The sequence below is a fragment of the Engystomops pustulosus genome, chromosome 1 (genome assembly GCF_040894005.1).
Source record: "Engystomops pustulosus chromosome 1, aEngPut4.maternal, whole genome shotgun sequence".
Lineage (NCBI taxonomy): Eukaryota > Metazoa > Chordata > Amphibia > Anura > Leptodactylidae > Engystomops > Engystomops pustulosus.
Window position 1 is genome coordinate 65,534,974 of NC_092411.1, and position 20,381 is coordinate 65,555,354.

The 20,381-nt window shown below is 39.3% G+C and overlaps 1 protein-coding gene across 2 annotated transcripts in view; it reads right to left on the reverse strand.

The window, feature by feature from the left end:
- Positions 1-1,321: 1,321 nt before the first annotated feature.
- RNFT2 (ring finger protein, transmembrane 2) overlaps positions 1,322-20,381 on the reverse strand; it is a 61,847-nt gene continuing 42,787 nt past the window's right edge. The window contains exons 7-11 of one of the 2 annotated variants that reach the window (XR_011854256.1): positions 12,782-12,931; positions 10,228-10,293; positions 3,309-3,410; positions 2,314-2,419; positions 2,076-2,186 (exon numbers count right to left, since the gene is read on the reverse strand). Coding sequence is in view for 1 of the 2 variants with exons in the window: in XM_072142631.1 (XP_071998732.1) it covers positions 2,052-2,186; positions 3,309-3,410; positions 10,228-10,293; positions 12,782-12,931 (453 nt within the window). In the remaining variant the exon portion in view is untranslated. Of the gene's footprint in view, positions 2,187-2,313; positions 2,420-3,308; positions 3,411-10,227; positions 10,294-12,781; positions 12,932-20,381 lie in introns of both variants that reach the window. The other variant, XM_072142631.1, reaches the window with a different exon arrangement.

The following is a 20,381-nucleotide window of genomic DNA, read 5'->3' on the forward strand; positions in this document are numbered from 1 at the left end:
TGACCATCACATGACCATGGACAGATTTCTGTCCGGTGGAAGTAAACACAGGAGCTTTCTTTAGCAGGACAGCAAGCAGAGATCTAAAAAATGGAGGAATTGATACAGAAAGTATATTGCAAAATTTTATAATCTTTACACAAAAGATATCAATTATTTGCTGAAAGTGGACAACCCCTTTAATTGAAGACTATTTTCTCTTCTGTGACTGACCTGCCATCCACTTTTTGATCCATATTTTGGCCGGAATGATTTAATAGGTAGTGCAGGGACCTGTTTATGGGAACATTATGTAAAAATACTGAATAGATACTGATCTAAAAAACACATTCACAGTCCCTACATACAGAGAGCTGTCAATGTCAGTATTCTGTCGTCAGTATTTTATCCATATTTAAATAGGGATGTTTGCTTTATTTGTAAGTCATGTAATACAACGCTCAAAAATCCAGTCTAATCTGTGATTGACCGCCATCCTCGTCTTATATTTGCATACAAACCTAGCAGTTAACTGGACTCCTAAGAATGAAATTAACAAATTGCACTAGAATTCCCAACAGTAGTACCCATCTGCCCGCAGACTGGACTCCAAACTGTGGCAGGTCTGGTGCTAATCCATGGAATAAATCAAAATAAGAATCAATGCTGCTACCTATTATTAGAATTTTTTTTCAAAATGTGTTTTCATTTCAACTGCTCTTAAAAAACACTATGTTTCTTAGAGTGGTATTAATGGCATCTTTATGGCATAAAACAACAAAGGTGAGAGGAGAATCAAGGGTTCCCTGATCCCAGTAAGGCGGGCATTACTTTAAGGCTGCATTTACACCAATGTGTGACCGCCGTGCCGTAGCACAACGGTTACATGGGAGAGGAGCAGCGGGTGAGCGCTGCTCGCCCCCGTCCCTCTCCACACAGATATATGGCGCATGGCGCTGTAATACAGGAAAAGATAGGAAGTGTCCTATCTTTTCATGGGCACGGAACAGTACAATGCTGCACCGTACCGCTCTGCCCATTGCTGGCCTATGAGGGACGTACAAACGGTGGTCGTATATACGTCCCCCAACGGTCGTGTGAATATAGCCTAACAGTCTATATGGAGACTGAATGAAACAATGGCAACATAGTTAACATAGACAACTCTACAATTCCCTCCATGAATGCAGCAGGGATCTGTCCTAGATGACCACACTATCTATCACTATCACACCAATATGGCATATCTAGTATCCATAAATAACCAAAATCGGAAAACCCTTATCATTCATGTAAATCATATAGCCAGGAGTGGTAGAAATAAGCAAGAACTGATACATGATGAATGTTGAAAAATTGTATAATTTTTCATTATACAAACATTAATATTTAGGTCCTGAAAGTAGACAACCCCTTAAAAGGACATCTGCCATCAGTATAAAGGATTATAAACCAAGCACACTGACATAATGGGCTCTGCCCCCTCCGGCAGGATCTACTCCTCTTTTTGATTCTTATTCCCTGGTTTTTATGAAAAAAAAAAGTATTTTAAAATTATGCAAGTGAGCCTCAGGGGCTCTTGGTTCCATATGTTTTAATGGAGCCTGGAGCCCCTTGGGCTAATTTGCATACATGCTTAATCCTTTTGTTCTTAAAAGCATGGACATAAGAAGCTTCAAGAAAAGTGGATCCTGCCAGATGGACAGTCAAGTCAGTGTGCTTGATTTACAATCCTTCATACTGTTAGTAAATGTCCTTTAAAGGAGTTGGATGGTGTGGATGTAACACAATAAATGAATACATACACTGTGTATTTCCTTATCTGCGGTAAGATTCAGGGATTCAGTCCCTTAATAGTCAATGAACAATTTAATTTACTGTAGCATCATCTGCATAGGACACCTCTGTGCAGTGAAATGGAAAAACAGGAATATATATATTATATATATGCCCCAAAAGACATAGTAGGATAGACTCAGGATCACACAGCTTGTATTCAAGGAGCTTGGAGGATGGCACTGCTTAACCCTGGTAATGATACAGTAAGTAGTAACTTGTTCCACACGTCTGTCTCAGTACACCTGGAAGTGAGCCGACGTCGAGCCATCCTTCCACAAACGGAGCGTTTCAACAGCGACAGAGCGGCAGAGGGGACACGTCCTCTCTCTGTCAAACCAAAGACACAGGCACTCTTCACAAAACACATGCTAAGAGATAGGAAAGAAAAAATATCAGAAATATCAGCACTAAAATACAGCAGACACATATACACAACACCTATTTATTCCTCTTATATAATAGTTTTCTAGTAATACTAAAAATGTCACATTATACCTTCCCAAAATCATTTTTGAGGGAGGGAGGAAAGAGGTAGCCGAGCGAGTTAGCACTCTTCTTTCTCAGTCAGGAAGTGTGGGGTAGTTTAACGAACAGGTTCCCTCTACAGGGGATAAGATTTGTTAGAATCTTATATACTTTAATGCTACTGTATTCCCATGCTAATTTTCCTCCGGCAGGCCTAGATCTGCAGCCATTCTTCCCTGCGTGTGTAATTGACTTGTTTAAGAAGCTACCAATGTAACGTAAAGCCTGATGATCCTTACTGCACCATCTGAGACCCCTGGATTAAAACTGTGCTTATTGTGCAGCTTATGTCCAAACAGGCCTTTATAAACCCTCTTTTACTAATTCTAAATATAAATAAGCATTACATATTTTGAGAAAAAGCACAAAATTGGGGGTTAGCATCAGGTCACACCTATGTTGGAGTTTCCTTTGAACTTTCTATTTTAGGAGAGTATAATGGAAAATAAGTACAGAAGGTGAAAGGAAGGTCCATTCTCCTTCTGTTCCACATTAATTTCAATGTACGGAAGTTTACCTTCTGTTATTGATAGCAAAAAAAGATATGCTGACTGCTGCACTATATTTTTTGATAAAGGAAGTGGGAACAGAATCGGTCTAGTGTATGTGTGCACTTAGACTAATGTGTTGAAGGGCTTCAGAAGCGAACAACATATGCCAAATAATAGAAATCCAGGGAAGGCCACTGATCACAACGCAACCATAAATCACTGAGTTTTTTTTAATGCACGGATGTCCAGAATGTCACAGACCTACTGTTATTGAGCCTGTGGATTTTGGGCTTAAAGGAGGTTGTCCCACGTTGTAAAGTTACCCATCGTCGAGGTACAGGATAGCCAAGAAACACACAATCAAGGGGATTTATTTACCCTCAATGGATACTGCTGCAGCCGGACAATCGAATTATGGGGAGCCTTTTCTTATGATCGGCCCAGGACCCAGTGTTAAGTATCTAAAGATGTTACCTGACATATTAAGATAATGGGATCTTTAAAATCTGCCTGACAAATGGCGCATATATCTCCGGCTTCACTGCACTGCTGGGTGCTGGCACGGACACCATACTTCTGTAATGAGAGAGTTGGAAAACACATAGACATTAATGAAAGCTCAAATCAATACACTGTCAATAGCAAACCTGCTTACTATGAAACAAACACTCTCTATGATATTATAGTTATTCCATATATACTGTACATTGATAGCCTAAATGCTTCATAACACAGATCAGGTCAGTACTGCCTAATACAATGATCAGCACCAATACAGGCTTATATAGCCCCCTTTACAGATGACCAGCCACTTACATAACATGAACATTGGGGTAGGGAGAGAGCAATCTACTTGTGGCGCCCTGTGTACAGCAGCCTGCACCATAAACACCGCCTGCGGGGAGAATATCTTCTTACACATGGGGCCGGCCTGACACAACGCATGGATAACTCTGTCAGTAGTATAGCTCTGCATACAGCACAGTGTAACACCCAGGTACAATAGACACTGGCCCACATTCACCAAAGCCAAACTGCTTGCACATGTATTTAAGAAGTGTCCACGCCATACATTTGAGTTGGACCGGGCAACAAATTTAGCATGCAGAGTCCGACAGTGTCACACTTTCCCTTGTTAAAGGTGGACCAAAAAAAAAAAAAAAGTTGGGGCAGACCGACTGCACCCTACACATACAGATTGCACATAGTGAAGTTTGTACGGTTTTTGAGAAGTGTACACCCACTGTGTACTGGGTGCCCTATGGTGAAGGCTCAAAAGGAGCTATTGCTGCCACCACAGGATGTACAACTAGGATATGTGCAAGTAATTAATACTAAATAATGTTTTCATAACAGCTATACGAATAGCCTATACAGAAAAAAAGAGACAGCTAGTAGTTTTATATCTTATATATAATAAAACAATTAATATCACTAACTTCCAAACTTTAAAGGGATAGTACACACCAGAAAGATTAGAGGTTCAGTGTGTTGAAAACTATCCCCTATACTGTGCTCTACAAGAATATGTATTATCATTTATGTTTGCATACACATATACTCTGCATATTTTAATAGGACTAATTAGAACTAATATAAGTTAGATGGTAGTCTTTAATCATCTAATAAACAAAAAAAGCTCATGAATTGTGATAAAACCCACAAGCAACTCATGCTGCATGTGAATTCAGTTAAAATGTATGTAGGTCATATATATACATATACACACACACACACACACACATATATACACACACAGTGGAATAAGGGGCACTTAGTCGTAGCAAATAAAAGAAATCCTTTTACCTACAACCAACTATGAGCGCATCTGTAACAACTTATTGTAAGTTATCTTCATATCAACAGAGACTCTAAGAGCCCCCCGGCTGCCTTTGTTATTAAAGCTGTATGCTCCTACCAGAAGATCAGTAGTTTGTATCATTACTTCATGATACGGAGAGCTAACAGCTGGGAAGGTAGGAGGGTAGCAGCTCAGTTGTGAAGAGAAAGATCTTCATTATAGCTGCAGCCTCTTCATACCGACTGCTGAGATCTGCACCCCTCACATAGGGGAATGGCATACCCTAGCAGTACATGGCTTCAATCCTTAGAGTTGAAAAACCCCTTTATAATTTGCTTAATGATATATTTAGAAAACAAGAAAATGAAGCAACCTTCTTCTATGTTATATGTAACATATGGCGTACTATCTAGTGTATGTGTAAGTAGTAACATAGTAGCATAGATAAACCCAAACTAAAATTGCGTCTCTTTTTGCAGTCTTCTATGTCTGAAAACAAAAAAGCGAAATTGATCAGTACAATGGAACTGCGAGAAGTGTTGGAAAATATCTGACTCGCTGCTGTCAAAACTTTGACAATTCAGTTCCTTTAAAATGCAAATGTACAGCACAGCTTAGACGATCTGTCACAGCTCCACCCAGATGGTTCAGTGTAAAAATGTGAGATAACACCTTCTAGAACTGGCAAGAAAATGTGACCTAAATGCTATAACATAAGCTCAGCACATGCAACACTTCGGAAGATGAACTGCATTATTGTATAGAAAAGTGTTTAGGAGATGTCAATAAAGAGCAAGAATAATTGAGGTTTACAAAAATGTGGCATTGCGACTTTAGTGCAAAATTTGGTATTAAAGAAGGCGCTGACTGGAGAAGAAGGAAAAAGCTTCTATTTGTGAAAGGAATCTCAATGATTATGGGTGCTGGGAGAAAAAATCGTCATAACAAATATGAATGTAGATCTATTCTGTTGCACAAAACAGCAGTGTATGGCTTTGTGGAAGAATGAGTAAAAGCACTTCTTTATTAATTCATTGTTAAAAACATCATACGGCCATGGGTATAAAATCCTTCTGACGCGTTTCGAATCTAAACCGACTCTTAATGGTCTATGACCATTAATTGCAGCATTTTAATTCTTTCAGGGGTGTCCCCAACCAATTCCCCCCCTGAATGATTGGCACCTTCCGGCTCAGCGAAGGATATAGCAGTCTATCACCCACAGTGCGATCGCAGGTGTTTAAATTCCTTCAGGGATATGTCTCCCTCTGTCCTCCCCCCCCCCCAAAGTCCCCATTTCCTTTGATCAGCACCTTCCCGCTCAGCAACACACTGCTGGCATTACTTCGCATTTAACACTTGCGCCATTCAAATTCTCCCTCCCCATGATTGGTACCATCTGCTCCATTCATGGGGGTGCTGATAGTTGCTATGACCATCCTGGGGTCCCATCAAGACCCATGGCTGTATTGCAGGGTATTATAATTAACAAGCAATCTGATGATTGCTTGTTTATGTCCTATAGTGTTACAGAAAAAAAAAAGAGAAAAATGTTGTTAAAATAAAAGTAAATCAATAAAATAAAATAAATGCACCAATGCAAAAAAGTGAAAATCATCACAAAGACTCTTCATTTATGGTATTGCTGCATCCAAAATGACCCCTACAATAAAAATGTATCTTTATTGAACCTGCACAACGAATGCCCCTAAAAAATAAAATTTTACCTATTTTGTTTCACAAAAATAATGCAATAGAAAATCATAAAAAACCCCCACATATTTCTTTATAATTGGTAAATTGGTGTAAAATACAAAAGTGTTATACCTCTTGGAAGATGGTGATGCAAAAACTATTTATACTACATAAGAAAAAAAATATATAAATATGGTATTGCCATAATCGTGGTGACCCATAGATTGAAGTTGACATGTTAATAAGGCTATACGGTAAACACCAAACGGTCAAATACGGTCACAAATCTATTACAGAATTGATATATTTACTAACCCTCCTCCCCCAAAAAATTAGTTTATAAATTTTAATCAATAGTGCATAGTCATTCCAAAATAGTTTGACTGAAAAATGCATCTCATCCCACAAAAATAAACCTTCACGTAGCCACATTAACAGAAAAATTAATATTTTATACCTTGCTAAAAACCCTAACATCTTATAGGACAAAAGTGGTTACTACATTGCTCTCCTTCCCTTCTACATCCCCTGTGCACCTATACAACAAGTAACAAGCGCCAGGAATATGGGATGATGTTGGTTTTGTGCTAAAATAACGGTTTTTAGATAGGTAATGAGTATAATGATACCAAAATTTTGAGTGGAAAAGTATCGGGCAACCCTACTACTGCATAAAGACTATGGGGGATATTTACTATGTCTTCACCACTAGCTTCACCAGAAGCTATATAAAAATCCCCATCTCTGCATGTTTTTGAGACTCTCCACACTTTATGCCACTTTGGGCCTGCCGTATTTAGGGTCGACTCTGGCAGAGATTATAGCTGAAATCTCTGCCAGATCAGTCATGGTCTAGAAAGGTCCAACCTGGCGGAGACGACTTCCAGATCTACTAAGAGGTCAAAGAATGTACCCGGCTGGCAGAGGAAGAAATTAAAAATGTCATTTAAAACACCAGTCTTAACCCCTTAAAGGGGTATTCCGGGAATATGAACGTCTAACACAAAAACACCCAATGATAAAAATAAGTGAATACAACAATACTCAATGTCATTAGTCACAAAACTGAGCTTAAATAGTTTGATTTTATGATTTACCAAATTTATGGCCTCTCTAAAGTAGGTGGAGTTATCACTAAGATGGCCGCCACTGGAAACTACAAGTTCCATGATCCTTTAGTTCTCAGTAACTCCTCCTACCACTTATGCTCTTCTCCCAGTGATTATGTAACAGGTTTTCTTGCTCTGTTACCATAGTAATAATGTGTACCTGCCATCACCACAACACTGGCCATACTGGATGCACTGCAACCAAACGACTACAGCCTAACATAGTGGTGGTCACATGACCCTGCCCAGGTACAGGACATGTGATGTGGACATGTGACCAGCAGCCATCTTCTGTACTGCAACGGACCGCGCGGAGGAAATTAACGGACTGATTAAAGGGCCAGTAGCATTTTAATTCTTCATTACAGTCTATGTCACCAGCATTTTCTGCTAACGGGAGCAAAATTTTAAATAACAAGTAATTACACATTAGCTTATATTTTGAGTGCCCACTTGTATATGAATTATACTGATTCCTGGAATACCCCTTTAACGCTGAAGCCACTTTTCACCTTCCTGACACGGCCCATTTTTTCAAATCTGCCCTGTGTGACTATAAATGGTTATAACTTTGAAATGCTTTAACATATACAGGTGATTTTAAAATAGTTTTCTCGTGACACTTTGTACTTCATGTTACTTGAAAAATTTTGGTGGTATGTTTTGCATTTATTTATGAGAAAATCAGATATTTGGTGAAAATTTGGAAAAATTCTCGATTTTCAAACTTCAAAATGTTCTACTTTTTCCACACATAGTCATAACAGCAAAAAAACGTAATAACTAACATTAACCGAATGTCTACTTTATGTGGACATGTTTTTTTATGCATACTCTTATTTTTGTAGGACACTATGGGCCCTTGAACATTAGGTGCGATTTTTCACATTTTCATAAAAACCGCAAAATCCTGCTATTGAGGGACCTGCTCAGGTTTCAAATCACTTTGAGAGACCTAAATAAAAGTAAAACCCCTTAAATTACCCCATTATAGAAACTACACCCCTCAACGTACATAAAACAACGTTTATGAAGTTTATTAACCCTTTAATTGTTTTACAGGGTTTAAAACAAAATCGGATACAATTTTGAAAGTACATTTTTTTTGGCTAAATTAATGTATTTTTCAAACAATGTACAAATTCTCAGTGGATAAAATACCAAAACGCTCCACAAAATTTGATACCCAATCCCTCCCGCATATAACAATACCCCATATTTGGTGGTAACCTGCTGTATGGGCACACGCCAGGGCATCAAAGAGAAGCTGCGCCATTCAGAGCAGATTATGCATTGTCACTTTTTATTGGCTATACAATCTTTATTTTTTTGGACATATAAGGGCTTATTTTTTGCGACATGAGATGCACTTTACAAATACTTCATTTTAGTGGGTCATTAGCTTATTGATGAGATTTTATTAACTCTTGAATGTATGGGTGAAAAGAAAATTGTCAATTTTGGCTTCCTTTCTTTTTGTTTTTTTTTTGGGGGTCGTACACCGTACACTAAAAATACTATATTATCTTTATTCTATAGGTCACTACGATTAAGGTGATACTGCATTTATATAGTTTTTCATTTATTTTTACAATTTTACTGGAAAAAAAGGAATATAGAGGAAATCTCATTTGTTTTTGCATCGCCATCTTTTCGGGGACATAACTTTAATATTTTTTTGTTGACAGAGCTGGTTTAGGGCTTATTTTTTACGTGTTGAGTTGTCCTTTCAATTGATACCATTTTGGCGCACATAACTTTTTTTGATCACTTTTTAGAACATTTTTGTCAAGAGATTTTACGAAAAATTTACATTTTTGGCGAGTTTTTCGGGGTTTTTTTTTTTTACGGAGTTCACCGAGCGGGCCCAATAATGTTTCTGAGTTATTGTACGGATTGTTACAGACGTGACAATACTAAATATGTGGCAATTTTGGCGATTTTGTGGTTTTTTCACTTTATTGCATGAATATAGGGAATGTTTGTGTTTAGGGGACTTTAACTTTATTTAATTAATTCTTTTAATTAAAAAATGCTTTTATTAAATGTTTTTAACTGTGTTTTTTCACTTTTACAGTTTAGCTTGAACAAGTGATCCACTGATCACTTGTTCAAGCTATTCTTCACCTTACACAGTGTAATACAGATGTATTACACTGTGTAATGTAACACACTGAGCATGCTGCGCATGCTCAGTGTGTTACAGCCGGGTCCTGCCAGAAGGCAGGACCCGGCTCACGGAGGAGGATCGCGCAGCCCTGGGCACCGGCAGTCCCGGGGCTGCGATCGGAACCACGGACCCCCCCGGTAAGCGCCGCGGGAGGGGGGGGGGGTGTTTGATTCTTGCGAAACGCCCCTAACACGCCGCGGTCAGCGCGACCGCGGCGTGTTAGGGGTTAACACCCACGATCGGAGAAATCTCCGATCGCGGGTGTTAGAGGCGGGTGTCAGCTATAATATATAGCCGACACCCGCAGCTTCTGGCCCCGGCTCCGTTCAGGAGCCGGGGCCAGAAGCTTGACGTAATAGTACTGCATTTTGCGGGAACGCACCTCCTATATTTCCCCCTATATATTTCCCCCTATATGTTCTCTCTTCGTTTCAAAAGGTACTCCATACTTTAAGGACGTAATTTAAGGTTGTGAAACCAACCGGGACAGTAAGTGATAATTCATGTAAAGCGCTGTGAAATATAAGCACGTGAAAGAAGAAGAAGACCAAATGCAAGCAAAATCAAAATCTTAATGTTTCTTTAAGCAGAAGTGCAATTGCCTTAAGTGCACATTACCTGCGGGTGGCAAAAAATCCTTAAGGCTTTCCTCAACCCTCCAATACGACCGCATATATCAAAAGACTGGAAGAGATAAAACTTATTGAAGGATGTTCATGAATCCCACTGCATATGACATAACTACAAATAATGGCATTTTAATGGTAAATAGCATAAGATAAGACAAAATATTATAAATGGATGTTAGATAGAACTATATATAATATATAATTTTTTCAGTAATTCAATTCAAAAAGTGCATCTGATATATTATCTAGTGTTATGAAAAAGTGAACTTTTTCAAGTTTTTATTCATGTTAATGTTGTTAGATATGGCTCACAGCTGAGGAAACCCCAAAATTCATTATCTCAGAAAATTAGAATAATCAACCCAAAACACCTGGAAAGGCTCTTTATAAGGCTCCTTAGTCTGGTTCAGTAGGTGAGACAATCATGGGGAAGACTGCGGACTTGACAGATGTCCAGAAGACAGTCATTGGCACACTCCACAAGGAGGGTAAGTCACAAAAGGTCATTGCTAAAGATGCTGGCTATTCACAGAGTGCTGTATCGAAGCATATTAACCCTTCAGGCCTATTTTTCAAATCTGCCCTTTGTCACTGGTGATTATAACTTTGGAACGCTTTAACATATCCAGGGTATTTTGAGATTCTTTTCTTGTGGCATATTGTATTTCAAATTAGTTTTCAAATTTGGATGATATCTTTTGTGTTAAGTTAGGGAAAAAAAACAGAAATGTGGCAAAAATTTCAAAAGATTCTCCATTTTTAAAGTTCTAAATTCTCTACTTTTGAAGCAGATAATCATAGCACCCACATTAATTCAGAACTTACATTTCCCAAATGTAAACATCCACTTATTCTTCTAGAATGTTATGAGGCTTAGAATTCGTTAACTTTCAATTGACTGTAAGAGGTCTAAATAATAGAAAAACCCATAAATTTCTCCATTATGGAAACTACATCCCTCGACATATGAAAAAACACTTAAGAAGTTTGCTAACTCTTTAGGTTTTTTATAGGGGTAAAAACAAAATGAAGGTGCGATCTAGAAATTGTAATTTTTTTGGACGATACATTTTGGGCAGAAAATTAAACATTCACAATGAATTAAGTGACAAAAAGCTCCACAAAGTTTGATAACTTCTGTTTGGACACACGGACAGATATAGAATGGAAGCAGCGCCATTCAGAGCAGATTTGCATTCTCAAATTGTGCAGGCTATCATTCATTCATTTATTTTTTTTAATGTGGATATTATGTGGTTTAATTTTTTTCCCACTTGAGATGCACAGGGGAGAAAGCGAGAAAACAACATTTTTTTATGACAAGGTTGCTGTAAATGTAGTGTGTGAAGAGGATATTAACAGTTGAAGACGAATCTGAGCCATGAAATTACTGAGAGACCATTATGGTGGTAATACTAAAGCCCTCTTAAGGGTAGAGGAGCCCTGAGAGGCGATTCAGGGATTCCGTATTCCTTCGAATATCTGGAAGGTGTTAGTCCCGGTCACTTCAATTCTCTGAAACATTTCTGTGTTCAAAAACATATAATAATCTTACAATTTTCTGAGATAATGACTTTTGGGGTTTCCTTGGCTGTTAGTCTTAATCATTAACATTAATTAACACTTCACAAATTTCACCATTTGTAATGAGTATATAATATATAGCTTTCACTTTTGAATTGTAATAATGAAAAAATATTTATAAGGTCACATGTAAAAGATATAACGTTTCTTTTTAAAGCTAAACTTTAAGTTTTTTAAGTTAAAGACTCCTATATACAACGGAAATCTGTCACACAAAATGAGCCCCCGAAAACAAAAGTACCTCTTGTTGCCTGTTACAGTCCATGATCTTGGTGAAAAAATTATTTAAAAAAACCATGCAAATTATGCAATTTTTTCCTAGGCCCTCCTTTTCATTGGCATGTCCTTCTGAAGCCAATGTTACTCCTCTCCTTGACAATCCTGAGTTGGAGTAGGATTTAGACTGCGCAGGTGTGGCCTCTCCAGCCAAGGGGAGAAGTGACATAGGAATGAGGAGGGTGTGTGACGATGAACTGCACGGTGTAGTTGAAGTGTGGCTGGGGGTGTTGATTATGCCCTGGAGCTGGGAAGGGGCTGGCAACTCCCCCTGAAGCACTTGCATATATTTACAATCACTTTTTCGCCAGGATCTCTGATCCACTGGAATGTGGATAAAAAGGCATGGCTTTGTTTATGAAGTAATAAGCAACAAGAAGGTACTTTTGGTTTTCGACATTCATTTGGCAAAATAAATTTCCTTTCAGAAAAATTTGGCTGATTTTGGCAGAACTATGGAGTTCTCCTTACAGGTGTGAATGAATAATCACTTTGAAGTATTTCAATGCTCATTCCAGAGGCTGCTCACTTATACTATTATAAACCTTCAGTGCAGCCAAAGGTGTATAGAGAACAAAACCAAATACACAAATGAAGGAGTGTGGATTTATGGACAGTTCATTTTTTTTGTGTGACCTCTATAAAGCAAGTAAAATCATTCATCAGCTTAACATCCCACTCACCTTACACAAACTATACAGGATTATTAGGATGCTCCCTAAGAAATAGGTGCTTGAAGGATCGTCGCCTATGATGTATTTATACCACAGCTGTATAGGCACAAGGGAGCGCACAAGTTGGCTGAGCTCTTCAATCAGCAGGTAAAACTTGCCCTGTAGAGACACAGTTAAACACTTAATGATATAGAGACAAGGCAGACGTGAACAGAGGCTTTGATTACTTTATTGGGTATAGTGAATCTTTGGAGACTATCTAATAAGGCTTTGTAATGCTCAGAGGTCCAGGGCAATTAATCTAAAGATTACAGTACATAACACATAGCACAGAAATGTTAAATAAAAATCAATACCATTCCTCATAACACTCCTAGATTCGGTATGAGAATCGTAATAGTCTCCATACTAATGATAATACACATGGTTCCAACTAATAGGTCACTCATGCCCAATGCTAGAAACATTTGGAAAGTGGAGAATATGGTTGCAAATCCAGAAGATCTTTAGACTGAACAATTAAACAGCTTGAGATGTTACAAATATCTCCAACTACAATAGAATTATACAGTTTACTTATTCATAAGTACTGTGACTCCATGGGCGTACAGGCGAGGTCCTAATACTGGCCTCTGGCTTGTGAACTAATGATGGCACCAATTACTGAAGAGCATGTGTGCCTGGTACACACGCCGGCATCAGCTCATTAAGATCTTACAAAACTGGCACCAAAGACGCCTCAATCTCTCCAGTGCAGGGACATGTGCTATGGCACCGGGTAGAGGACGGCATCCACTGCTGTGTCGCAGATGAAAAGAGCGGAGAGTGTGCTCCACTGATTAACGACTCAGACATGGATTAGAGCCTTCTCCGTCCTAGTATCCCCCGAGGTCTTTGTAAGAGGAGGAGTATGTGTGTGTTTGTGACTGAGGGAAGGAGCGAGGTGAGATCATCCCGCATGTCTTGTATTTTACAGTCCCGCTGCTAGGAATAAGCCTCATTGCTCAGAGCTTTGGCATTCTTATGATCTCATACCCCTCCAGTGGGCTGCGAGCAAGCGAGCTCACATTCTCATCAGCTTACAGAATCTCACCGACATTGTTTTCATTTACTTTTTACTCCATAGGAGTGAGATCAACAAATAATAGTCCCTGTCTATCCAGCCTTTGTTACCGAATGAAAGCGCCAGCAGGCAACTTTGTTAGGAGCACAACTGAGATCTGCAATGAAATAAATCTTCCAGATTACAAATGTATAAAAAAAGTGATCACTTCTATCCCATACAAACATATTATGCACATGTAAAGAGAGATACAATTATAAGTTATTACCAATATTCCTGAGTGGACGTCTGTACGACACGTCAGTGGATTTTGCTGGCAAGCGATTAATTAGGTACTGCCCTAGGTGGATATTATGGAAACTTATCCAAAAAGTGAAGATTTTTGATAACCAAACATAAGATTAGGAGCAACTCATGGCTGAGCTCACATTTATACAGCAACAGATTATAAATTTACAGAGCTTTCAGAGTCTCTGCCTTAATCCAAAATATAAAAAGCTTAAGAGATAAAGTGAAGCAATCATAAATATAATGGTCTTAAGCTAATACAAGTTATCGTATGCCGCCATTGGATATCAAGCTGTGGATTGCCAACCTGGAAAATAGGTTCCCATGCCAATTGTAATCAACACTAAGCATTGTTCAGAGATCTCTTTCCCTTCTTTATTCATCTAAAATTGGAAGAGATCCCTTTGCAGGGAAATATTTGGGAATGTTTCCCTTCTTTGCAGTGCAGGAATGCAGCCTTGTGTTTGCTGTATAAAGATATACACCGTCCATATTGTGTATAAATTATAGGCATGCAAACAAAAAAAAAACAAACACTTTTTGACTAATGCTATGAAACCACCTTGGCATTTTATGCCCAACTTACTGTATTTTATAGGGTGGAGTATGACATGGATATGGTAAACATATCACCTGCGTTAGAAAACTCCCGATCAAAAGAACAGGGGGTGCCGTACTCAATAACTGGTGGAGGGGCAGGTTGAGAATGCCTAATACTATGGGAGCATTGGATGGTGCTGAACACAGCTCTCTGGTATCTCTTATTCACTATCTCTAGTTAATAGGAAACAGCCAAGCAATGTGCAAGAAGCATGTTCGACTTGCCTCGTCATCAATTTAGAAGAACGGTGCCCCGTTCTCATGACCGATGGGGATCTCAGCAGTTGGCCCACATGATCAGATTATTATCCTGTGGATAGGTTATAACTTTGCATACGGGATAACAGGTACATTTGGTACATCCCCTTTAAGCCTGCCACATGAATCATTATTCTACATAAAAAGATAATTGGCCTTTGGGAATATAATGAATGCCAGAACCTACATTTCATCAAAAGAACATTGTTCAAAGCATCACATTCCCAACTTCTTCCCATAATGCATTCTGGTGCAATCTTCTCCCTTGGTAAGAGATACACATACAATGGTCTTCTTTAAATTGACAGCTTACACCTGAAGTCTTACCTTACATGTTATATGGCAGGAGGAGCCAAAGCAATCTTTGCCCTTCCTGCTGTCACACACACATTATCACTTGGCACTATAGCCAATTTGATTCTTCCCCCAATGTTTCACTTAAAGGGACATTGCTCACTGTACAAATCTGCCCTTGCAAACCCTGGTGATGAAAGTCACTGTCCCCCATTGAAAGCTGGGTATCTATGGCTGACACTAACAGATATTTTAAAAAAAATATGAAAAATGTTGTCAGGGTTCTGGGTCTGTGGACCCTCTGTACCACTGCGGGAGATTGGTCCCAGGTGTTGTCTAGTACAGAGTCTAAGTGGCACCTGGTGTTCACCAGAGCCCGCCGCAAAGCGGAATGGTCCTGCTGCGGCGGGGTGCCACCAGGTCGTTCCATGGGTGCGACTAACCTGCGGTGGCAGCCGAGGTAGTAATGCAGGACACAGTTCAAGCCCGGGGTGACAGCAGAAGAACAGCGCTGGAAGGAACAGTGGAACTTACAGCAGGAACATGGGAGCAGGCACACGGAACAGAAACGCAGGAACAGACTGGAACAGGATCACAAGAGCAGGAACACAGGAATGGAACTCGAGAACTCTCAGGAGCATAGGAACGCAGGAGGGCTTTCACTTCACAGGGAATGGCTTGAATATACGGCGGGGAATGATGGGAGCGGCCGGATTATATAGCAGTCCCGGATGTGGCCAATCATCTGTGCGCTGGCCCTTTAAATCTCCAAGTGCCGGCGCGCGCACCCTAGGGAGCAGGGACGCACGTGCAGCCTAACCAGGACAGGAGCCAGAACGTGGAGAGATAAGTTCGGGCCGAGTGGAGCCGTGCCACAGATGGATTGCGGGGGCACCCATAACAAATGTTTTAATCTGTATACTGGAGGGAAACTCCAACATCTGTACTTATATGTATAACATCTGGATATTATATGTACAAACACATACAGGCGGTCCCCTACTTAAGAACACCCCACTTACATACGACCCCTAGTTACAAACGGACCACTGGATATTGGTTATTTATTGTACTTTAGTCCTAGGCTACAATAAACAGCTATAACAGTTATCAAAGGTGTCTGTGATTAAGCTTTAGTGTTAATCCTGGTTCTTATGACAACCCAACATTTTTAAAATCCAATTGTCACAGAGACCAAAAAAGTTCTGGCTGGGATTACAATGATAAAATATACAGTTCCGATTTATATACAAATTCAACTTAAGAACAAACCTACAGTATGTAATCCGGGGACTTTCTGTAATATAATTTTTCTACAAGACCCCATTTATATCTTCTTTTTCCATAAACAAGGTTTTAAACTTATACTGTAATACAAACAGCAAAAAGAAAAAAAAAACTCTCTCCACATTCCCAATAACTTTCTGCTATTGTTTCATGTAACAAGGCACTGGGGCAATAAAACACTATGTAGGATGTAAAACACTATGTAAGGATTAGAGCTGCAGGCAGAGAAGTAAACAGGGAATCCTTGATCTGCTGGGATAATGATAGATTGCAGTGTATATGAGGGCAGGTATACAGAAAAAGCTGAAGTAAATGTAAATGCATTAGGAAGTGTAATGGTTTGGGATACTGCATCGCCAGTGGTAGACTAATCCCCACTCCCATCAATCACAGCCACCACTAAAGTTAAAGGGTTGAAATTTGCAATGCACCAATCAACTAAGCACTTCGGTTGCTATCACAAAGCAGCAGCATTAGGTCATCTGCTCCATATAGAAACAAGTCTCTCGACTCACGCTCTCCCTCTATTGGGCTGACTGCAGCACATTTTCGTGTAAAGAATCAATATTTTTCCCATTGTCTGCAGAATCCAAATAAGAATTGGATTTCCACTTAAAATAAAATCCCTGAAAATAGCAGCAACACATTAAAAAAAAAAAAAGTATCAAAATGTTTAAGATTTTGGTTCGGCTGAATGTTTACTTCCCGTTTTTTTAATAATTAGCGAACTAGCAATGACGTTATCAGTTCCAGTACAGGGTTGTGCTACGATGGAAACTAGATGATACTTCCCATTCAATTAAAGCTTTTAGTCATCGCCATCACAAAAAAATGCTGTAAATGGGGAAAACAAACTTTACTCCACTTTTTAATAATTCAACGATAAATGGGCTATGCTTTAGTGGTGGTTCTTAGTGATGGTCGTATGAATTATCCATGAAAATTGTTACATACACGCTCTGTGTCAGCACATACTAAAGGGATGGATCTATGACGAGGGTATGGCACTAAGTACCTACAGTAACTTACATAAAGTCTTCCAGGAAAGCCATGTAGTGAATGTGTCATCAATTGTTATGGGCTTTCATTGTGATACTAGGAGCTGGCAGGATAATGCTAAAACCACAGCCAAAGTAATAAAAAAGGCAAAGTAGTGAAGATAGATGGAAAAGAATAGGCAGTGAAAAGCAGAAGGGTCAGCTAGGAGTTACTATTGATTCATAGTAAATAAGCCTCCTGGCACTACAGGGGTGCAATACCAACTGCATCCAGCTCCATGCCCCTGTGTTTACACACTAAATGACAATGGATCAACATAGTGGGGAAAATTTCAATCCCCTCCGATTAACTTTTGATGGCCAGTCCTGAGGAAAAGTAATCCCGGCCAACCCCATTAACCCTTTTCATGACCAACAGTTGTTGGTACCAGAATGTCCAGGTCAATTTTTGCAGATATCTTTACTTGTCTTTACTTACTTAGAGAGCTTAACTTATCATAGCAATTTTTACTTAGTTTTTTCTTCACGACATGTCAGAATTTTACTTAGAATTTTACAAAGGTGCGCCTTATATATGAACCATACTTACAGGCAACAGCTGCCTTGAACTGTGGACAGGTCTGCCACCTGCTGGTCATTCATCCTTACAATCCAGTGCGCCTTATATATGAACCTAGAATTTTTAGCAGGCATTTATTGATGGTGTGCCTTATAATCCGGTGCACCTTATAGTCCGAAAAATTGCTTTTTTCAGTTAAAGAATTAGCAAATTACTAAAAATGTGAAAAGATTAAAGTTGTTTAATAAGCAGTAAACTTGAATAAACCTTTACTGAAATATGTTACCACTAAGTACAGCGTCATTTTGTCACCATTCCTCAGGTTCAGCTGCAAATGCAGAGGGTGCGTGTACTTATGCTAATGCTCAGCTCAGTCTCCCTGCAGCGCTTTCTCCATTCTGCCTTCAGCTGGCAGGCACACTTCACATGGAAATATCTCCTGAAACAGTTTGCCTTCTAGAAACACAGTTTTGGAGTCACATTGAAGAGGGGAATCTCCACTTCAGGAATTTGTTTATAGGTGTAAGAGAAGCAAAGATATTTACTTTAAATACAGTTTAAAGTTACAGTTGATTATAGAGAAAATCCCTCTATACAGTATATCAGTACATCTTAGTATCATAGTATCATAGTATATAAGGCTGGAAAAAGACGCAAATCCATCAAGTCCAACCTTTAAGAATTAAATAAATGTTTTATCCCCATAACCCGTGATATTTTTTCTCTCCAGAAAGGCATCCAGGCCTCTCTTGAACATGTACATAGAGTCCGCCATAACAACCTCCTGCGGCAGAGAGTTCCATAGTCTCACTGCTCTTACAGTAAAGAACCTTTGTCTATGTTGATGGTAAAATCGCCTCTGCTCTAGGCGTAGAGGATGCCCCCTTGTCCTGGTCACAGGCCTAGGTATAAAAAGGTCTTTGGAGAGATCCTTGTACTGCCCGTTCAGGTATTTGTACATTGTAATGAGGTCTCCCCTCAGTCGTCTTTTTTCTAAACTGAATAATCCCAAATTTTGTAATCTGCCATTGTATTCTAATCCCCCATTCCCCTAATAATCCTGGTTGCTCTCCTCTGCACCCGTTCCAGCTCTACTATATCCTTTTTATACACTGGTGCCCAAAACTGTACACAATATTCCATGTGTGGTCTGATCAGGGATTTGTATAAGGGCAAAACTATTTCTTTATCATGAGAATCTATTCCTCTCTTGATACATCCCATAATTTTATATGCTTTAGCAGCAGCCGCCTGGCTCTGGTCACTAAAATTAAGTTTACCATCCACCAATACCCCCAAGTCCTTTTCAGCTCCAGTTTTACTAAGTAATTGAACGTTTAGAACATAATTATACTTTTTGTTTCCATGGCCCAAGTGCATAACTTTACATTTATCTACATTAAACCTCATCAACCATTTCTCTGCCCACTCCTCAAGCTTCCATAAATTCCTCTGTAATGCTAAACTATCGACCTCAGTATTTATTACTTTACACAGCTTAGTATCATCTGCAAATATTGAAACGTGACTGTGTAAACCCATTACAAGGTCATTAATAAAAATATTAAAAAGAAGTGGCTTCAATACTGACCCCTGTGGCACTCCACTGGTAACGTCAACCCAATCTGAGAATGTGCCATTAATGACGACCCTCTGTTTTCTATCACTAAGCCAATTACTTACCCAAATACACAGATTTTCTCCTATTCCCAGCAGTCTCATTTTATATACCAACCTTTTATGTGGCACGGTGTCAAATGCCTTTGAAAAGTCCAGATATACAACATCCACAGCGTCGCCCCAGATCCAGTCTTGAACTTACCTCCTCGTAGAATCCAATCAGATTAGTCTGACAGGACCGATCTCTTATAAACCCATGCTGACGCTGGGTTATAAGGTTGTGCACAGTGAGATACCCGGGGGTGTATGCCATCTGGCCCCGGTGATTTATCTATCTTAGTGGTTGTGTGGCAGCACCGTACCTCTTCCTGGGTTAAACTGTTGACATTCCAAACAGAATTTACATTATTCCTCATTGTGTCTTCCACCAGGGGATTTTCCTGGGTAAAGATAGTTGAGAAGGTGACATCAGTAGATTGGCCCTTTCCTCATCTCCTTCCACCATGACCCCCATGTTATTTCTAAGGGGACCCACACTCTCTGTTTTTAGTTTCTTATTTATATACTTGAAAAATAATTTGGGATTATTTTTGCTCTCTCTGGCAATTTTCTCTCAGTCTCTATTTTTGCAGCCTTTATCTA